This window comes from Anabas testudineus, chromosome 6 (assembly GCF_900324465.2).
Source record: "Anabas testudineus chromosome 6, fAnaTes1.2, whole genome shotgun sequence".
In the NCBI taxonomy this organism is placed as follows: domain Eukaryota; kingdom Metazoa; phylum Chordata; class Actinopteri; order Anabantiformes; family Anabantidae; genus Anabas; species Anabas testudineus.
In genome coordinates this window covers 7,438,612-7,456,727 of record NC_046615.1, presented here as the reverse complement: position 1 = coordinate 7,456,727, position 18,116 = coordinate 7,438,612, and the positions used below count along the sequence as shown (strand labels likewise).

The following is an 18,116-nucleotide window of genomic DNA, read 5'->3' as shown; positions in this document are numbered from 1 at the left end:
CATGTGAATACTCAACGCGTGTAGCTACTTAAGTGATGGCGACAATTATGGTTGTCCAGCAGCGCCCAGGGCAGCTGTCAGGCCTGTCTGGAATAACACGCTGTCGTCTGGGACAAGCTAGTATTGCTGCCTGGGCTTGTAGAATTTACAGTTACCACACACACACACACACACACACATATGCAGCTCAAAGTGTAATGAAACCAAACTGCACTGGTATGATATCCCCTGGGTCAAGCTCTACTGTATGTCCTATCTCCCTTTCACTTTTGCAACCAGACCCAGCTTACCACAAAAACACAGAGGAGATATAGCAGGGCTGTACAAGCTTCATGCAGGAGAAAACTGCCTATTTCGCCCCATCTCTCGATCCAGACCGTATAAACAAGTCAGCATTGTGGACATCTGTCTCTGCGTGTATAATGGATGATATAGCTGAAGGCCCTGCAAGACAGAGGGGCTGGGTGCCAGGAAGAGATAATGAACCTCCTTTCAGTCATGGGAAAAAGAGGGAGGCCTTAGTATATCTAATTTAAGTACATCAGAGAAGAACTTATAGCAAATGCAGGACCTCACTGAAGGCCTGATGTAGATAGAAAGAAGGCAGGAAAAGCCAGAAAATTGATTCCCTTTCTCTTAAAGTCCTTCTGCTGATAGAAATGAGGCCGTGGCAGGAGGTGAAGCATAGCCTTCACCTTATCTTTATTTTATTACGTGCTCTTACAAACACACTCTTCCTTTCTTCTACTACTCCTACTGAGAAATAATCAATTATGAGGTAAAGCCGCACACGTCGTCAGGGCTGTGTAAGAGACGGGTCTGCATCCTGCATCCCCAGCCTCACTTCTCCTGAGGCACAGCCCATTCTGTCCCACGGCTCGACATCTGCCGTCGTCGCCCTTACCCTAGAGTGACACGTCAGTGCTTCTCACGACACAGATGCAGCTCCATAAACAGCCGTTGACAGGCAGCACACGCAAGGCCGACCATCGTAGTTGAAGTCCCTTTAGGTTTTTTGTTTGTTGTTTTTTTTTTTTTTTTCCTGAGCATTTTCATTCAGGATTTGGAAAATGTCAAATGTTGCCTCTTGCCGTTATTGAAAGAAAATGAAGCATGAGAAAATCTTTTTGATCTTGTAAATTCTCATACTTTAATTAAATGGGACGATAGCTAAATGATGTTTCGTCCCGGGGCTTCGTCTTATTCCAGTCTGATTATTGGGTCCCACCTCGGCCAAATTCCTCCCGCTATGCATGTGCAACCAAACTGTGTACATTTTCCAAAGTCATCTCTTCCGCTAGCAGAGGACGATATGATTATTTCTCACCTCATTCTGCAGATTATTCCTTTATCATAGCCGGTGGATATGGCAAGCAGAGAGAAATGGTTAGAGTATGAATAACCTGCACAGAAAAAGAGAACTGAATCAGATTTGCGGTGTTGACTGGCAGCACATCTGATAGCCCCTGGAGCAGGCCTACAGATAAGCACTGCGTCTTTATGAAAAACAGGTCTGCTACGTCTGCATGGCAGTCACAATAAATAAGGCTGCCTGTCTGTTGCCACTGTCCCTGTCTTCACGCTGCCTGACAATCTGCTTGTTCGCTTAAGCACAGACTAGCTATATCACGACCTTGTTCCACTTCTTTCATTTCTCACCCCTCATGACAACCCGAAAAAGCAAACCCTCACCCCTGTTTCACTCATGTGCCCGACAAATCAATTCATTCTTGTTATATAGAGTTACATTAACGCAGAACGCTGCTCCTTTCCCAGTATTTATCCCCAACCCAAGCCGCGATGTTTGATACAGGTGAAGCAACAAAGATTGTATGTAGGTTTATGTTTTAGAGTCACTCACAAAATGCTGTCCTTTGTGAACAACTAGCCAATGCCAGCATTTATTGGGTTCGTGTTTTTTGTTTGTTTTCACATCTCAGGAATAGATAAGAATCTCGGCGAAGGCGCCAGGAGATATTTCAAGTGGTGCTATGAATACCAGTGCAAATGTTTATAATGTCACTGAGGTGCAAGGTTATCACTGGTTTCTGTGACACACAAACTGACACCTAAATGATGAGGCCTTGTGAGTATTAATAGGTCTCTCTGTGGGAATACGCTGTGGGAGACATTTTTCTCGCTGTCGTTGGCAGAGGCATTGAAGGCCTTGAATGCTCAGCCGTCCTATAAGTAGTTGAAATGATAAGACGCTCGTGTGTTTGGTTGTGCTCCTACAGGTGAACATGACGTCAGATCTGGAGGGGAGCGACATGCTGGCAGAGAAGGCTGACAGGAGGGAGTTCATCGACTTGTTAACCAAGATGCTGACTATCGACGCAGACAAGAGGATCACCCCTATTGAAACGCTCAACCACCCCTTCGTCACCATGTCGCACCTCCTCGATTTCCCACACAGCACACAGTACGAGCCCAACGAGCCCTGTTGTTTACGCCATTATCGTTTTTGGACGGTGAAGTAACATCGGCCATTGTCAAAATGCTCATTCCTCCTCTGTTTCTCTCTCCCTCTCTCTCTCTCTCCGTCCGTGCAGTGTGAAGTCATGCTTCCAAAACATGGAGATCTGTAAGCGCCGTGTCAACATGTACGACACAGTCAACCAGAGCAAGACGCCCTTTATCACCCACGTGGCCCCCACCACCTCCACCAACCTCACCATGACCTTCAACAACCAGCTGAACACTGTGCACAGCCAGGTAAAACTGCAATAAACAAACATGCTCATTTAATGATGCGCTATTACGCAAGCGCTACTGCTCAACTTTAATGATATTAGATGCAAGTATATGAAATGTAATAGCATACTGACAAACAGTATACGCTGTTCTCTAAATACAGAATGGCTGAGCTGAAACTAAGAAAAATGCTTTTTGCTAACACAGCCTTATCCAAATAATTGTATTTTAAACACCCAACTCTCAGCGGTTGAACAGCTTTGCAGCCCGTGAGCATCTGTTTGTCCCTTTGTTCTGTTTTTTTTTTTTTTTCTTCTTCTTCTGCCCGTTCTTCCTGCCTGCCTGTCTGCATGTTTCCATGCTTACTGGCCTTCCTTACTGCCTTGGTGCATGTATCTCTGTCTGCCTGCATTTCTGTCTTTGCCCCAGATCCTGTGGGATTGTCACAAAGTGCTGATTACACACATGACAAGCCCTACTTCCTGCTTGCCTTGCATTCTGAGGCTTTCAGGCTTTAAGAATCCCTTTACCAGGCTTCCTCTCTTTTTCCCCTCCTCTCACTCCTGTGCTCCTCTGTCTTCTCTTCATTCCTCCCATTTCCCTGGGTTGAGCCTGTGGTGCTTTACTGTTTTGTTCCCATACGGTCTGTGAGTCAAAACTGCTGACTTTTGGCTTCTGCCAAGCGTCGGTTTGCAAGGTTTTCCAGATTGTGCCTAGTTACAACTCTGGTTCTCTCCCCCATCCCTCTCTTTAGCAAACAGAGCTCTTTATCACCAACTATATCGAGCCAGTTCACACTGTGTAGCATGCGACAAAAACTTCATCTTGCTGTGATTTAAATGGATTAACATTCCCTCAGCTTGTCTTTTCTGCTCCTGGCTCTCAGGGCATATAGACAGACTTAGGCTAGTGATTTATTCAGCTTGACTCATTTGCAAGACTGGAATGCATCTTTGGCTTGTATTTTGCTGCTTCCTTGCTTGTTTATGATGAATGCCACAGTGCCATATTGATTATGTTTCCTCCCCTGGTGTTCATCGAACACGCTAAAGAGAGCAAATGAAAAATGAAAGTGCTGTCTCTGTATTTCCCTCCGCCCCTATGTACACTTAATGAAAGGGCTAAAATTAGACAGTGTCTCGTGGAGCAAATACTACTTAGGAGCTGAGCAAACGATGTCTCTTAAAAGCATTTGTTTGTAGCTAGGATCTTCCCAGGTGGTCTTAGTACTCCACATGTCTTATTAATGGTCGAGATATGGTGAAGCTACCCAGGCGTACGTCACTATAGAATGACGTCCTACGTACAGAATTTCTATCATATATTGGAGGGTAGATGACATGAAATGTGAAATGTTGCTGCAGTGTTGACATATTAGAAATATTATGATACATATAGACACCAATAAATTCATGGTCAGCTTATTGTCCCAGTATACAGTAAAATATCTCCAGCAGCACGTTATTATAGTCTTTCAAAGGGTTTGTTTGACTGTAAGTACTGTCAACATAGTACAGATAGAACAGTGATCAAAAAAAAAAGTCTGAAGTCGCTCTGGTGGCATTTTTTGCTCATTCATGGTTGATTATTCAAAGAATCGTATTGTATTGCCTCACACGCTTCCTCTGTCTCTCTAATTAATCAGCAGTGTGCATATTTTAAGACACATTCAAATCAGCCACCCTGTTTGCTTCCATCAGCTTTCATCAGTGATGGATGACCTGCGATCCATCTCTTTCTTGATCCAGTTTTGCATCTTTTTGTTTGCATTGTTTTGCCATGATGTGCGGGCTTCCCTCGTTTCCTTGGCGCACTCCCACTTCCCCTGTCATTCCCTTCAGTACCTCCACTCTCATGGTTTTTATTTTGGTAGGCCACCAACCTGGCTCCCTCCTCCACCAACAATGCCACCCTTTCCTTTGCAAGTCCTGATGTCTCCATACTAAACTACCAATCTGCACTCTACCAGCCCTCCGCTGCCTCCATGGCAGCTGTGGCCCAGAGAAGCATGCCCCTGCAGCCAGGGGCTCCTCAGCTCTGTGCTGCCCGGCCAGACCCCTTCCAGCAGGCACTCATAGTCTGTCCACCTGGCTTCCAAGGTAAGGGGGCTGACCAGTCAGAATGCATTAGTAGGAATAGATAGAGCATGATATGTGCTCAAGATCTGAACCACAAGCACTACAACAGGCTGTAATAGGTAGATATATTTCAGTTAATTAGTGAAAGCATTAGACCAGCACTATCTTTACACTTGGATTTCAACTGGCATTTATTTGAATGCATAAATATAGTACTGTAGCCAATTTCAGATATGTCTCTCTGAACACACAATGGGTTTGTTTTCAGCAGCTTAATGTTTTGCAGCTTTAGCCCAGCACATCACAGGCAGGTTCAGTTGTACCACACAAACTGTTACTCAGTGATAACTTGATGAGTGAAGTTGCAGGTAATTATTTCAAAGTAGATTTAATATCTAACTAAATTGATATAATTATATCTCACCAGTGTTCACTCACCTCTCTTTTGTGTTTGCACTGGGAAGACAGAAGACTTAAGGCATTATGTTTTTAGTTTTTTTTTTTTTATTCTTTCTGAGGAATGGATGATAACAAATTCCACTATTAGAAACAGTTTTTTATACCATTGCCATGGCTACTGTTTTTGTTTTTCTGAGTAGAGTTGCTATAGTCAAACATCAATTGAATGCAGACAAATCTGCTTGCATATATTGCCGTTTATCTGATCTCTCACTGTTAATTTTGCAGATAGCATGATACAGTTTACAAGTGACAGATGTAGAGGGTATTGCTGTATATATTTGTTGACATTCTCTGTGCATATGCTTTATTTGCACACAGGGCTGCAGGCGTCCCCTTCCAAGCACACCAGTTACTCTGTGCGGATGGAGAATGCTGTTCCCATAGTGACGCAGGCCCCTGGTGCCCAGCCTCTGCAGATCCAACCTGGCCTCCTTACACAGGTAGGAAGAGATTCGAGTATCACAGAAAATGAACTAATATAGTTTTTTGGGTCTTAACAATAGCAGCGCCTGTCAGACTTGGAGCTGTTCACCTTCAAACAGAGCTCTCTGCATCCCTTTTTTTGTTTGCCTTCACTAAGAATAGTATCTATTGATGGAGGCTGGAAATCACTCAGTGTTCGTGACCCTGCCCCTGCTGGCAGCTGTCTTTTCCTGAGCACATTCAGTCCAAGCTCTCCTGTGCATTGCACCCTGTCTGTCTCTCCCCAATCTGTCTCCCCTCTCTGTTGCCCTGCACTCCTGGAGGCTGAGGCTGCCACGGTCTGATGCACACAAAGGCGGAAGGCTTTCACACACAGAAAGCCTTTGCTGGAGCCTGAACAGTGGAGCCGGAGCTTTAGCTGCTAATATACAGTTGTTGGAAGTAAGAGTAAGAGTGACTGTGCATCAGTTTCTCTGCAGACGCACACTGTAGACTACTTCCCATCATAACACCACCTCTTTCCCTATGGAAATTTCCATGAAGGCTTTAAATATCCCTCAGAATCCAGGGAGTTTGAAGCGTTCCCTTATCTCCAGTTAATCATGCAGTAGTCAAGAAGGCTCTGTGTTTGTATGTTGTGTGTGTGTGTGTGTGTGTGTGCGTGTGTGTGTGTGTGTGTGTGTGTGTGTGTGTGTGTGTGTGTGTGTGTGTGTTTGCCTGTATGTCTATGGTGGGTTAATCTGTCAGATACCAAATGGTTAGCTTCAGGGCTGCTTCCAAGTCAGGCGCTCCAAATTACAGGCCTCAGAGGATCCTGGGAGGTCAGGCGAAGCTTGGATGAGGCTCTGCATAACCAGAAAACTCACATCATCTCATCAGATATGTGGAAATGATTGATCTGTCAAAGAAAAAGAAAAAGTTAAGATCATGTTAAGATCACACATTGCTGCCATGCTCTGCAGGTGTTGACTGCAACGTCTGCCTACACACATGTTAAGCAAAGACAGGCAATAGTTAATGCAAGCAGATGGTTTATATAGGCCAGCTAGCAGCACACCTAATAACTGGGTGTGTGGTGTGTGTATTTGTGTTTATTCCTATACTGTGGGAGGTCTCACAGGCTTGGCTGAGTTGTTGTTTGCCTCATGGTTGCATTCTCCCCACCTGTGCCTTCACCCACCCGCTCCTCACTGCCACCCCTCCTGCACCCTTTGCCCACCCAGACTCATGCATGTTTACCCTTGAGCTCCCTTGGTGTGCAGAGAGGGGGCAGAGCGGAGGACGTTCTAAGCAGGGAGGCAGGGAAACCATCAGGACCTTTATCTGGAGCAGGAATGCAGAAAATGTGGAAACAATTGAGGAGTGAGAGCTGGGGCTTTCAAAGCCCTGAGGTGACAAAGGGTTTTCACCCAGGGAGTGTAGGTCGAGTTGGGAGGAGTTGGGCTGTTGATAGCGATGGTAGGCTCTGAGAAGAAAGAAAACGGCCTCTTAACTGGGTTACCATTTCGGGACAGACAGGCTGGTTACACAACGCAGACGCCTGGTGAGAGAGGCACATAGAGTGCTAGGAATGGAGATAGAGTGAACAGGAGCAGGAGATGGATGGATATATTAGAGTCTCTTAATGGCATGTTGATAAAAGGCCTTGGATGTGGTCTTAGATCTAAAGACCATCTCCAGCTCCAGAATGTTCCATTAGAGATGTCAGTCATCAGTGCACAGCCAAGGCAGCTCTGCTGGCCTCCAGATGCCCCCTGCTGCACTTCAGCTACAGGCTGGTTGGTTTGGACTTTGCAACCTAGCTCAGAGAAAAACAAGTGAAATTCCACAAGCCTGCAGCCATACTACAGAAGTACTTTGTGTTAGTATATAATGGGCACAGACAGAGGAAAAAGAAATATGTGAATGTAAAGGTTAAGATGAAGATCAAACATAAAGGTATGCATAAAGTTACTGTACCACAGTATATGCACAGATTACCTGGATTGCATTTTGTACGGTGCTTCTCTCACTGTCTGTGTGTGTGTGTGTGTGTGTGTGTGTGTGTGTGTGTGTGTGTGTGTGTGTGTGTGTGTGTGTGTGTCTCTCATCTCTTTGTCTTTCTCGCTCTGTTTTAATGTGTGCTCTACAGTACATACTGATGCTGTTGTAAGTAGATGTGCAAATGGTATTAAAGGAACAATTCATTAGCTCTGACATTAAAGTGCTAATCAATAGAACTGCATTAAACTATTAGGGTTACACGCAGAGTAACACGCAAACACGCTCAGGCATGCATGCACACACACACACACACACACACACACACACACACACACTCGGCACATCTTGGGGCATATTATGCCTGATACTCGTCCTGCTCTGCATCAGAAATACAAAGTAGCCTCTTTCACATCAGCTTGAATAGGCCTAAGAATTTAATTAGAACATAGGTTGATTTTACTCAAGTCAAACACATAATCACGCTAGCTCGCAGACAAACACATACACATAGGCTCAGTCAGTAATGCACAAGTACACAAAGAACCGAGCTGCTCTACATCTTTATTAAGTCCTAGTCTTATCTCTTCTGTCTCCTTGAAACTGGCAGAGTTCATTTTGCATGCCCACTAGCTAGTTCAAACCAGCTGTTATGCACTTTTGAAAAGATAATGTAATTTATCACAACACCCTAAAACTAATCAGCCAGATTCAATGAGTTTCCCTTGTTCACGCATTTAGAATGTTTGAATTACAAGATGCCAAAAAACGGAGTCTTGGGGAACTTTAGAGCAAATAAATCAAAATCATACTTTGGACATTTTGTCACCTGGCAGCTGACATTTTTTTCTGCATCTCCTCTGTCTGTCCTTCAATCCCCACGTCCCATCTTCCCCCTCCTTCTCTGTGTTCTCTTACTCCAGCAGGCCTGGCCCAGCGGCACCCAGCAGATCCTGCTGCCTCCAGCCTGGCAGCAGCTCACCCACACCTCAGTCCAGCACGCCACTGTCATCCCAGACTCCATGAGCAGCACACAGCCTCTTGCAAACTGGAGGTGAACAGCATTACTTTTCTACTTTTGGCTGCTTCTAGCCAGCTTTAACCTTCACTTTGGGGATTTTATAGAGTACCTATTGATGCCTGAATGTCAAAATCAAAGCACTTTGTAAATTCAGGCTTATACACATAATAATAGGGTTGGCGCGAGATACACAGATTTCAAAGGCCAGCAGTTGTTTTATGGTGTCTGTGGTTCAAGATGTGCTATAAGAAGATGGTGTGGCTGATTGGCCAAACAGCTGTTACCTCCCTGACAGCTTGTCCATCATTTTTACTGTATCACAGTCCTCATGTGAATACTAGTGCTTTTATAAGTGCAGATTTACCTCGGGGAGATGGGATATATGTACATGTAGAGACATAATGTCGAGAATAGACATAGATAACTCATTAAATGGTTGGATTAATGGGAGGAGGCACTGTATAGGAAATACAGGTATATTATGTACATGTGTGGAAGGCTGCTCAAACTCATTCAGAGCTGTCCATCTATGACCAGACGCCCCCATCCCTCTGTTGTCCTCGGAGAGATGATTGGGAAAAGTGTCGCACTTCCTCTGCAGAGCTGTCGCTCCACAGCTGCTGGTGTCAGCTCGTCTGCCCTCCCTCTTTGCTCTCTTGTTCTGTCTCCTCCTTTGGCCTTGTTTAGAAAAGTTTGCTGCTGCCACCCGCTGGTTTGTGTGGGGAAAATCCTGTTGTTCTAACCAGTGCTGGGTTGGATTGTCTTGATAATTTTTTTTTTTATTTAATTTTTTATATGAAATTTTGTGATGTTACAGGAATTCCCACCCTCATGGCAGCCATTACAATCCCATCATGCAGCAGCCAGCCTTGTTGGCTGGCCACGTCACACTCCCATCCAACCAGACGCTTAACGTGGGAGTGGCGCATGTTATGAGGCAGCCTTCAACCAATAATAACTCTTCTTCCAAAAAGAACAAACAGCACCAGATGTCTGCCAGGTAATTTATCACCCAGGTGACTTTACACTTAATGTAAGTCATCATCCTGGTAACTGAAGATCATCGCAATCACATTTTTCTTAGCTTTTTGATTCCTTTTCTTCAGCATCTGTGCTTTTTTCTCTCTACAATACACTCACGGCAACCCCTGTCTCTCCATTAGGAACATGTCAGCCTACGAGGTGTCCTCCTCCCAGACCGTGCTTTCTCCACAACGCTCCAAGAGGGTGAAGGAGAACACGCCCCCACGTTGTGCCATGCTACAGAACGGCTCAGCCTCCAACTGTCCACCCCCACAGGGCTGTGGGGTCAGCGGGTGGGGGACTAGCGAAGCGGAGCAAGCTTCCAGCACCACTCGTGACCATCAGCACCAGCACCACGTCCCCAGACAGACCATCATCATCCCCGACACGCCCAGCCCCGCAGTCAGCATCATCACCATCAGCAGTGATACGGATGAGGAAGATGACCATAAACAAAACAATAGGTCGGTGGTGGAGCTCTGTTGAGAGCGCCTTTTTGAAAACATGCATCTGCTTTGTCACAGCAAGAGAGTTCCTGCAATTACCAGCAAAGCTAAGAAGACAACTCCCACTTTGTGTTCAGCACAGATGATTTTAGATTATTATAGATTATAAATATAAATATTCTACCCATTACAGGTTGAAATGTTTTTGTCTGTATTGGATTTGATTTGGCATTGTCTGTAACATTCTTATCGCCGTCTTTAGCTCATCTTCAAAACAGAGGAAGAATGTCATCAGTTGCGTGACTGTCCATGATTCACCTGACTCCGACTGCTCCAGCCACAACAGTCCCTACACTGTGGAGTCCAGACCTCAAAACAACAACAGCTACGACACAAAGACTACCATATTGGACAACTACAACAATGGGAACCCCCGCACCATCATCGTCCCCCCTCTCAAAACTCAGAGCAGTGAGGTTCAGAATGAGTGCGAGCGCCTGATGCCAGGTAAAAGGCTTTTGACTCTCTGAACCTGAAGCACAGCATCATGCATTAACTAGCAACTAAGCTGGCAGCTGTGTTGTTACAGTAGGTATTAAAGTCGCTGCCCTCTAATTAACCAAATTGGTATCGTCTCCTGTGCAGATGCAATGAACCATCAGAATTCATCTTACAAGTTTAAATCCTCAAATGGAGTGGTGTCTGGCAGTAATCATGTACCTGGGGGCGTGACTGGAGGTGGGTCCTACCGACAGCAGCGCTCAGGGCCACACCCCCTCCAGCAGCAGCCTGTCAATCTCAGCCGGGTATGGAGAGACAATGATAACAATTATCAAATATCAGATGTCTGTGATTATGATTTTGAACATAGACTTATTTGCTTTCTCACCAGGAGTTAGATATCATTCACATACATGTCAAATGTGAAGTAGTTTATTAGCTTTGCTTTGCACAAAGACTAAGGCTATGTTCAAAAGTAGCAAAGTTCCCCTACCAGTACTTCTGATCTTTTATCATCTGCTTTTCCAGACCCAGCAGCACATGGTAACCGAGAGAAACGGCGGTCATCGGCGTCAACAGGCCTACATTACTCCCACCATTGCCACTCAGGCCCCGTACTCCTTCCATCACAACAGCCCATCTCATACGGGCAACGTCCACCCACATTTGGCTGCCACACACCTGCCTAGCCAGCCCCATCTCTACACCTACACAGCCCCTGCTGCTCTGAGCTCCACCGGCACCGTGGCCCATCTGGTGGCGTCGCAAAGCTCGGCACGTCACGCGGTCCAGCACGGAAGCTATCCGCCAAGCATCGTCCACCAGGTCCCAGTCAGCATGGGTCACCGCGTGCTGCCTTCGCCCACCCTGCATCACAGTCAGTTCCAGGCCCAGTTTGCCCACCAGGCCTACATCAGCGCCTCACCTGCCTCCACTGTCTACACTGGATACCCGCTGAGCCCCACCAAAGTCAACCAGTACCCTTACCTCTAGAGAAGACACTGACTGACACTGGAGAGCCTGACCCAGCGCTGCTGCTTCCCCTTTGGAAACCCACCCACCCTGAACTCCATCGACATCCTAAACGTCCTCTCCTGAACCTCAGACATAAACAGAGAAAGAGGGACATGCAATCCTCATGCAACTGTCACGTATAACTTGAAGATATTAACGATAGAGAGAAAAAGAAAAAAAAAAAACGATTCTCAACCTCTCTAGAAGGGAAAGATGGCGTTGAATTTCTGAGGGGTACACTTCAATCATGTTTGATTTCAATTTTTGTTTTTCCCGAAAGGGCCAGTTTTTGCTTTCGTTTGTCTTTATTCTTTTCCACTTTACTTTACGAGGAAAGTAATGTGTCATTTATTTTACAGGGATGTTTTAAAACAGCGACAGGACAGTGGAGGTTTTCTGGTTTGTTTTTCTTTTACTTTCCCCTCTTAAATTTGGGAAGTGACTGTCGAACAGAGGTTACTGACTGAAAGTTTGGAATCCCAAGAGAATTGGGAGAAGGTGAAATACGGAAACCTGCTGCTCTTCAAAGAAAAAAAATATCGATGGCCTTGAACTGTCTTAATATTTCCAAATCATTCATGGTGTGGGGAAAAAAAGAGAGGCAACTCCCCCCTCCGCCCTACTCCACCTTCTCCAACCGAGGAGGCTCCTGGAAATATAACCAACAGAAGACAACAAACTTTTTAGTGTATTTATAGATATTTTTCCTTTTCGTTTCACCTTTACGATGATATTTCAGTTTTAGCTTGGTGTCTTAGCTGGGCCCCGTTCTTAGAATGTAGCAGTCTACACCTGTTTGTTTTGAGAAGACAACTTTTTTTTTTCCTGATACCAATAGATTTATTTGTTCTTCTTTTTTTCAATGTGATTGCACAAAGTGGTTATAATAACATAGGCATGTACAACGTGATTGTCTGTGTGTGCTACTGTCAGCCATGCGTGTGTAGTCCACCTCCTCAATACCCACTTAAGTCTTTCGGCTTTGACCATTGTTCCCTCGTAGTGCCTTACAGATATAACGACACAGTTTACTTGGCTTAGATCCTGTAAGCCACAAGAGACTAGCTATACTATACTTAGAGAGACATGTTTCCCTGGTTTGCCATTCTAGTCGGGGCAGTTGTAGCCCTCTTCCAGGTGTAGGCTGGGCCCTTGCTGTTTCGTGTGATGAAGACTGATGTCAGAGTTGGTATTGCGCTGAGTTATTTTGTTATGTGTGCATGAGATAACTTGCTTGGGGTACTTACCAAAGTCAGATAAAATTCTTGTTACGTTCGCGCCGGATATTAATGTAAATATGAACATGTACAGTATAGCTGTAGCTGTCACAGTGGCACCCAAGATTTGGCTTTCGTTTGGACTATACCTGTTTTTTCTTTAATCACACAAAGGGAATTCATGCATCGTGACTACAGAGCAGAATAGTAGCTCAGTTTTCATGTACGGGGAACGGGTTACAGCAGAGTGTACAGGAGACACGGTAGAGGTCGTTTTTGTAAGGTTAAAAGCTAGTCCGAGAGAAGGGCTTTACATAAAGTGATTGTTGCCATGAGGGTGATTCTGTGAGGCTAGAGATAGACTGGCTGCAGCAAGGAGACAGAGCACAGAGAGCGGGAGAGAGAGTTGTTTAGAGAGAGAGATGCTGTGTAGGCACGAGGGAGGGGGGCTGGTTGAACGCATAGGGTCAGTTTAGGTAGGGACTGTGCAGGGCAGGGCGACACTCTCTATCTTAAATTGGACTAAAATGGTAGCAAGTTGGCAATGAGCAGGTCGATAGTAACACTGAGCCTGGGTGGTTGGTAGGCGCCGCAGGAGCACTACCTTACCTGAATGTACACTCATAATTCTGACATGAACGCTTTTGTTGCTTTTGCTGTTTGTTTCTCCAGCAAAGGTAATTGCAAGTTATTTGTTGCGCTTGAGGTTTCGGGTAGCATCTCAGAGCTGCACGCGCAGAAGGGAAATGCCACAGCGTACACCTGGAAGGGCACCTTGTGGATGGTTTGTTGCCACTGTCCATTTGTCTTCGAACCAGGTACACCACAGACAGACCACAGACAGACGGGATACCTGAACACATAGAGAAACAATAGGGCTGCCGCTTTGTGAGTTTGCTGCTTGATTTAACAAACTTCATTTTTCTTGTAGCCAGTGATACAAATAAATCCCCTCTGTTCATTTGTCCTCTTGAACGTGGGCACATCAAACTGCTGGTGGTTTTAGTGAAAGCCTTCCCCTCTCCTGTATGGTATGCCATAGTACTTGCATTTGAAGTGATTTTATTTTAACTTAACATTATCTTGAACTTTTTGACATGGCTGTAGTACATGTTGTGTTTATTTTTAGAGATTGTTGCAATAATTCTTGTGGGTGTTTTATCAGAATGTGTGTGTTTTTATTATATGTAAGGCTCATTTCTATTTTGTAACCTGGGGGTTGATGTACAGTAATATTTAGTATTCCGTGGAGGTGGGTGCACCTGTGTAAAGTGTTGCAACACTGCTGATGAAAGTGTTGAGTTGACGACGATAATCCGATGGGGCCCTTGTAGAAAAACAAATGAGGGTGCCACACCCCAGAGTGGTCTTTCATTCTGGTACTTGTTTCCCCAAAAACTCTCTCTGCTCCCCATCAGCTCCAGCATGCAAGCCTTGGGTCCGGACTCTTAAAGATGTGATTACATACCACGTTCCTGGTTACATCATTCGTCTCTGTTGTTCTGTTGATGTCTTTTTATTTTGTTATATTGACTTCATTTCTCCATGGTCACTGGGGCCTAAGCACACATGTGTAACGGAGATGATTTTCCACTGAAAACCTTTGGCTCCTCTGTTAACGAGACAGACTACTGAAACATTCCACTGTTTGAGGGAATTTGGCGTTGCCCGTGCTACACTGTTGTCCCGCGCCCACTTGCGTCAGCATGGCGGTAGCGTCGCCACGCTCCGACATTTTCGCTCCTCCCACCAAAGAATTCAACAGATTGACCATGTACAGCACAGCACAGTACATTAGAAGCAATCCTCCACAGTGTAGCTAGAGTAGATTGGCAATAACTTCTGGTCTCGTGTTTTTAACACTTTACAAGTGCTTTTAAGGATGTGTTGTGTTACACCCAAGAAAATGCATGCGTGCATACAATGTAGTAGTGAGTACACAAGGAGGATTTAACATTCTTAATGCATTCAGCACAGTCTTTTGTTTAGAATCTGGACATTCAACTATGAGAAGACGTGCAGGCTGTTTTGAGACTATTTCTGTTTTACTTGTCTTTATTCCTCATACTTGGCCCCATGTTTAGACTGAATAATTATTTAACCTCTCTCCAAATCGTTTTCTAAGCTTGGTTTTTTTTTTATGTTGTTGATGTCTAGCTTTATTGCTGTTGTATGAAAATGAATTTGTATAAAATGCGTTTGTTTTACATTAGTGTGCCATGGAATAGAATGACCTGTAAAAATGAATTAATCTCAAAAAAACAAACAAACAAACAAAAAAAAGAACAACTATACCTTTAAAACCATGGTCACCTGCACAAAATGAATGTACTATATGACCTGTGACATCTGAAATGGCTTTAGATATTTTTCAATGGGTGACTATTAGTTTGACTTTGACACCATTTGTGGCCATGCATGATGCAATAATTACCCAGATCTCCAGCAAAATCCCATATGAGACAAATAATATGAAATTACCATTGTCTTCATAATTAGGGGTTATAGAATAATAATCCTTTTCTCAAGTTAACCATCCAATTATGGAAGCCCTGTATGCACAACATTGTGGAAAATAACTTGATGTGTATGGTACCTGTTTCACATAACCCATGTTTTGTGTTTTGTTAAGGAGGAAATCAGAAATGGGAGGATTGATGTAGCTTGAGTGACCTTACAATGACCAAAATGTGCTTAAGTGGAGCGTAAACATGTTTTGTGTTGCTGAGGTGAACACAGCCTCCCCAGCTAGAGTACCTTCCAAATAACCAACAGAACCTCCAAAGCTTTAAGGTGAAATTAAAATTAGTGAAAACTAAATAAGGCGGCATCTCTTCAGTATAAATCTGCGCAATCTCCTTATGAAATACACTCAAGCTTCCATCTATGGTGTTGTGAATACTCCTCCTCCTGAGAAACATTTATGAAGTCATGGCACACAGTGCTGTCTTCTTATGACATACTCCTCAAAGGTGACTTAGGGAGAAGAGAACAGGTAACCCACAGCATCAACCCGCGTCAACACTGACGATAAATCATTTGGCAAAGTTGCTTCCCAAAGTACAAAGGGGTTGATAACAAGTGTTAATCATTAATCATGTGCTGATGTACTGTGTGTGTCACCAGGAAATCCATAATCTAGCTACACGAGAGTTCTTGAAGCCCTTTTGGATGAGAGTGTACGTTTTTTGTTTTTCAAACTTTGTTGAGGATATCTGCTCCTTTTGCTGGCTGTTCCTTGGGGGAATTCAGGGTGAGGTGGTCAAGGTTTGATGCCGTCACCGATACGTGCTGTCAGTTGATTGTAGCAAGTGAAATTTAAAAAAGCCAAAATCAAACCGATTCACTAATTGTTGTTTTCCCGCCATCATCGAATTTGAGCAAAGATGAGAGATCATTTTAGGCATCTCGTATCCGCAATGTGCTGCGTTTACTGCCCGTTTTAGTTCTAATTTACATGAATCAAAAATGGTATCTGGAAGTGGTAGACCAAAGCTACATTCAAAGCCAGATTTGCCTGTTTACACTCCAAAAATATGTTAAAGTAGAGGTCAAAGCCCCATTCCCCTTTTGGTACATCCTCAAAATTATAACAGTAATGTAGTGTAGCTGAAGTGTTTGAATAGCCACTTGGATGACAACATTTATGCAAGTGATTTAATTTTCCACTTTGTTAAGACCTAAGAGTGCATCAAACCATGACCCCCTTTTGTGTCCATTGCTGTATGGTTTCTTAATGGTGTAAAATCTCATTCTTTGTCAGTAAAGCTAACGTGTGCTGCAGTATTTCCTAGTATACTTCTCTGTTAATTGTCTTTTCTTATTTACTTTTGTTTATCGGGGTGTGATGTCTCATTATTTCAATCTGTTGATGTAGCGTTCTATGTATACCCTGTTCCTTAACCTAATATTATTAAGTATGTTATGAGAATGGATATTTTACTGGCTTTATAGAATGTTTAAATAAATATAATAATGACAATAAGAAGAAGGATTAATTAAACCTCCTAACAAGTTGAGTACTTGCTACTAAGCGCTTGTGTTACCATTATGATGTTGTGTGCTTCTCTTAATCATTTTCGTTGTAGAAAAATGGAGTGAATTTATATTAGGCTTCGAAAAAACTAATGATAGAATTGTAAATTTTACAGGAGGATTTTAGCAGACAAACAGCGTTGTCAAATAGAAGAATATAGTTATTTTAATTGTCCTCTTTACTAACTGTAGGGTGAGAAGGGGCTCGCGTTGTGGTGAACTATGTCATAGCTTGTTATTCACTGTTACTTTTGATCATTTTTTCGGTCTCCAAGGTGAATCGAGTTATTAATGAGAATTTGTATGCTCACATATGCATATTGTATATGTGTAGAAATGTAATCACACTTTGTCTTGGATTTACATTAAACTGTTAAGTCACGGCACCAGTGTCCTGTTTTCTGCTGTGGTGTGTTTGTGTGCACACATGAGTTCGTTGTGTGTACTCGGGCATTGTAACTCGTTTAATACATCAGAAAGGAAATAAAATGAGACATTACTATGCAAACATACTGTACTCCATATGATCACTGCAAAATGCTGAACTTGTTTAAACATTACTCTGGCATAATTAAAACTTTGTGGAGTGCTTTGGTAGCCAAATGGTTACAGCCGTGGCCACATAACTGCTGTGTCCTGGGTTTGAGTCTGGCTGGTGACATTTGCTCTATTTCCCCCGTCTTTCTTTTCCCAGGTTTTCTGTCTGCCTTTCTCATACTAATATCAAAAAAAAAAAAAAGGAAAAAATCCCCAGAAACCTTAAAGAAAATGAAAAAAAAAAAGCACATCTATAAGCACAGAAATACATTTTGTAAAATCTTTTATGTATTAACTGCTGTTACATAAATGTAGTAGTAGTAATTAGTTCAATATAAATATATTTCATACTCATATAAGCTTCACTTCTGAGGCAAACCTCTGAACCTCCTGCAAGAACAATTTATGGGGATCGATATACATAAAAACTGTTGAAGAAAGACATTTGATTTGATGATGTGATGCTCAGTGGTATAAAATATTCTGTAGACAATATCTGTGCTAAACACTTGAAAACATTAGTCCTTCTATAAGGTCACTAGGTGGCGGTGTGCACCAAAAATGTGCATAAGCTGACGCTGACGTGATTAGGTATGCTGATCGTCTCCATTTATTTTCACCCACAAAACCTATGCTGTGCATGGTGCTTGCAGGATGCACCAGCAGGCTCTTTGTAATTTGGAGC

General features: G+C 43.6%; 1 protein-coding gene across 2 annotated transcripts in view; it reads left to right on the top strand.

The window, feature by feature from the left end:
* The window catches only part of LOC113165356 (homeodomain-interacting protein kinase 2), a 64,536-nt gene extending 47,260 nt beyond the window's left edge, over positions 1–17,276 (top strand). Inside the window, exons 6-15 of one of the 2 annotated variants that reach the window (XM_026364777.1) lie at positions 2,238–2,422; positions 2,553–2,715; positions 4,664–4,793; positions 5,553–5,674; positions 8,561–8,691; positions 9,476–9,658; positions 9,822–10,145; positions 10,390–10,634; positions 10,773–10,933; positions 11,157–17,276. In XM_026364777.1, coding sequence (XP_026220562.1) covers positions 2,238–2,422; positions 2,553–2,715; positions 4,664–4,793; positions 5,553–5,674; positions 8,561–8,691; positions 9,476–9,658; positions 9,822–10,145; positions 10,390–10,634; positions 10,773–10,933; positions 11,157–11,621 — 2,109 coding nt within the window. In that variant the 3' untranslated portion in view covers positions 11,622–17,276. Of the gene's footprint in view, positions 1–2,237; positions 2,423–2,552; positions 2,716–4,567; positions 4,794–5,552; positions 5,675–8,560; positions 8,692–9,475; positions 9,659–9,821; positions 10,146–10,389; positions 10,635–10,772; positions 10,934–11,156 lie in introns of both variants that reach the window. The other variant, XM_026364776.1, reaches the window with a different exon arrangement.
* Positions 17,277–18,116: the final 840 nt, after the last annotated feature.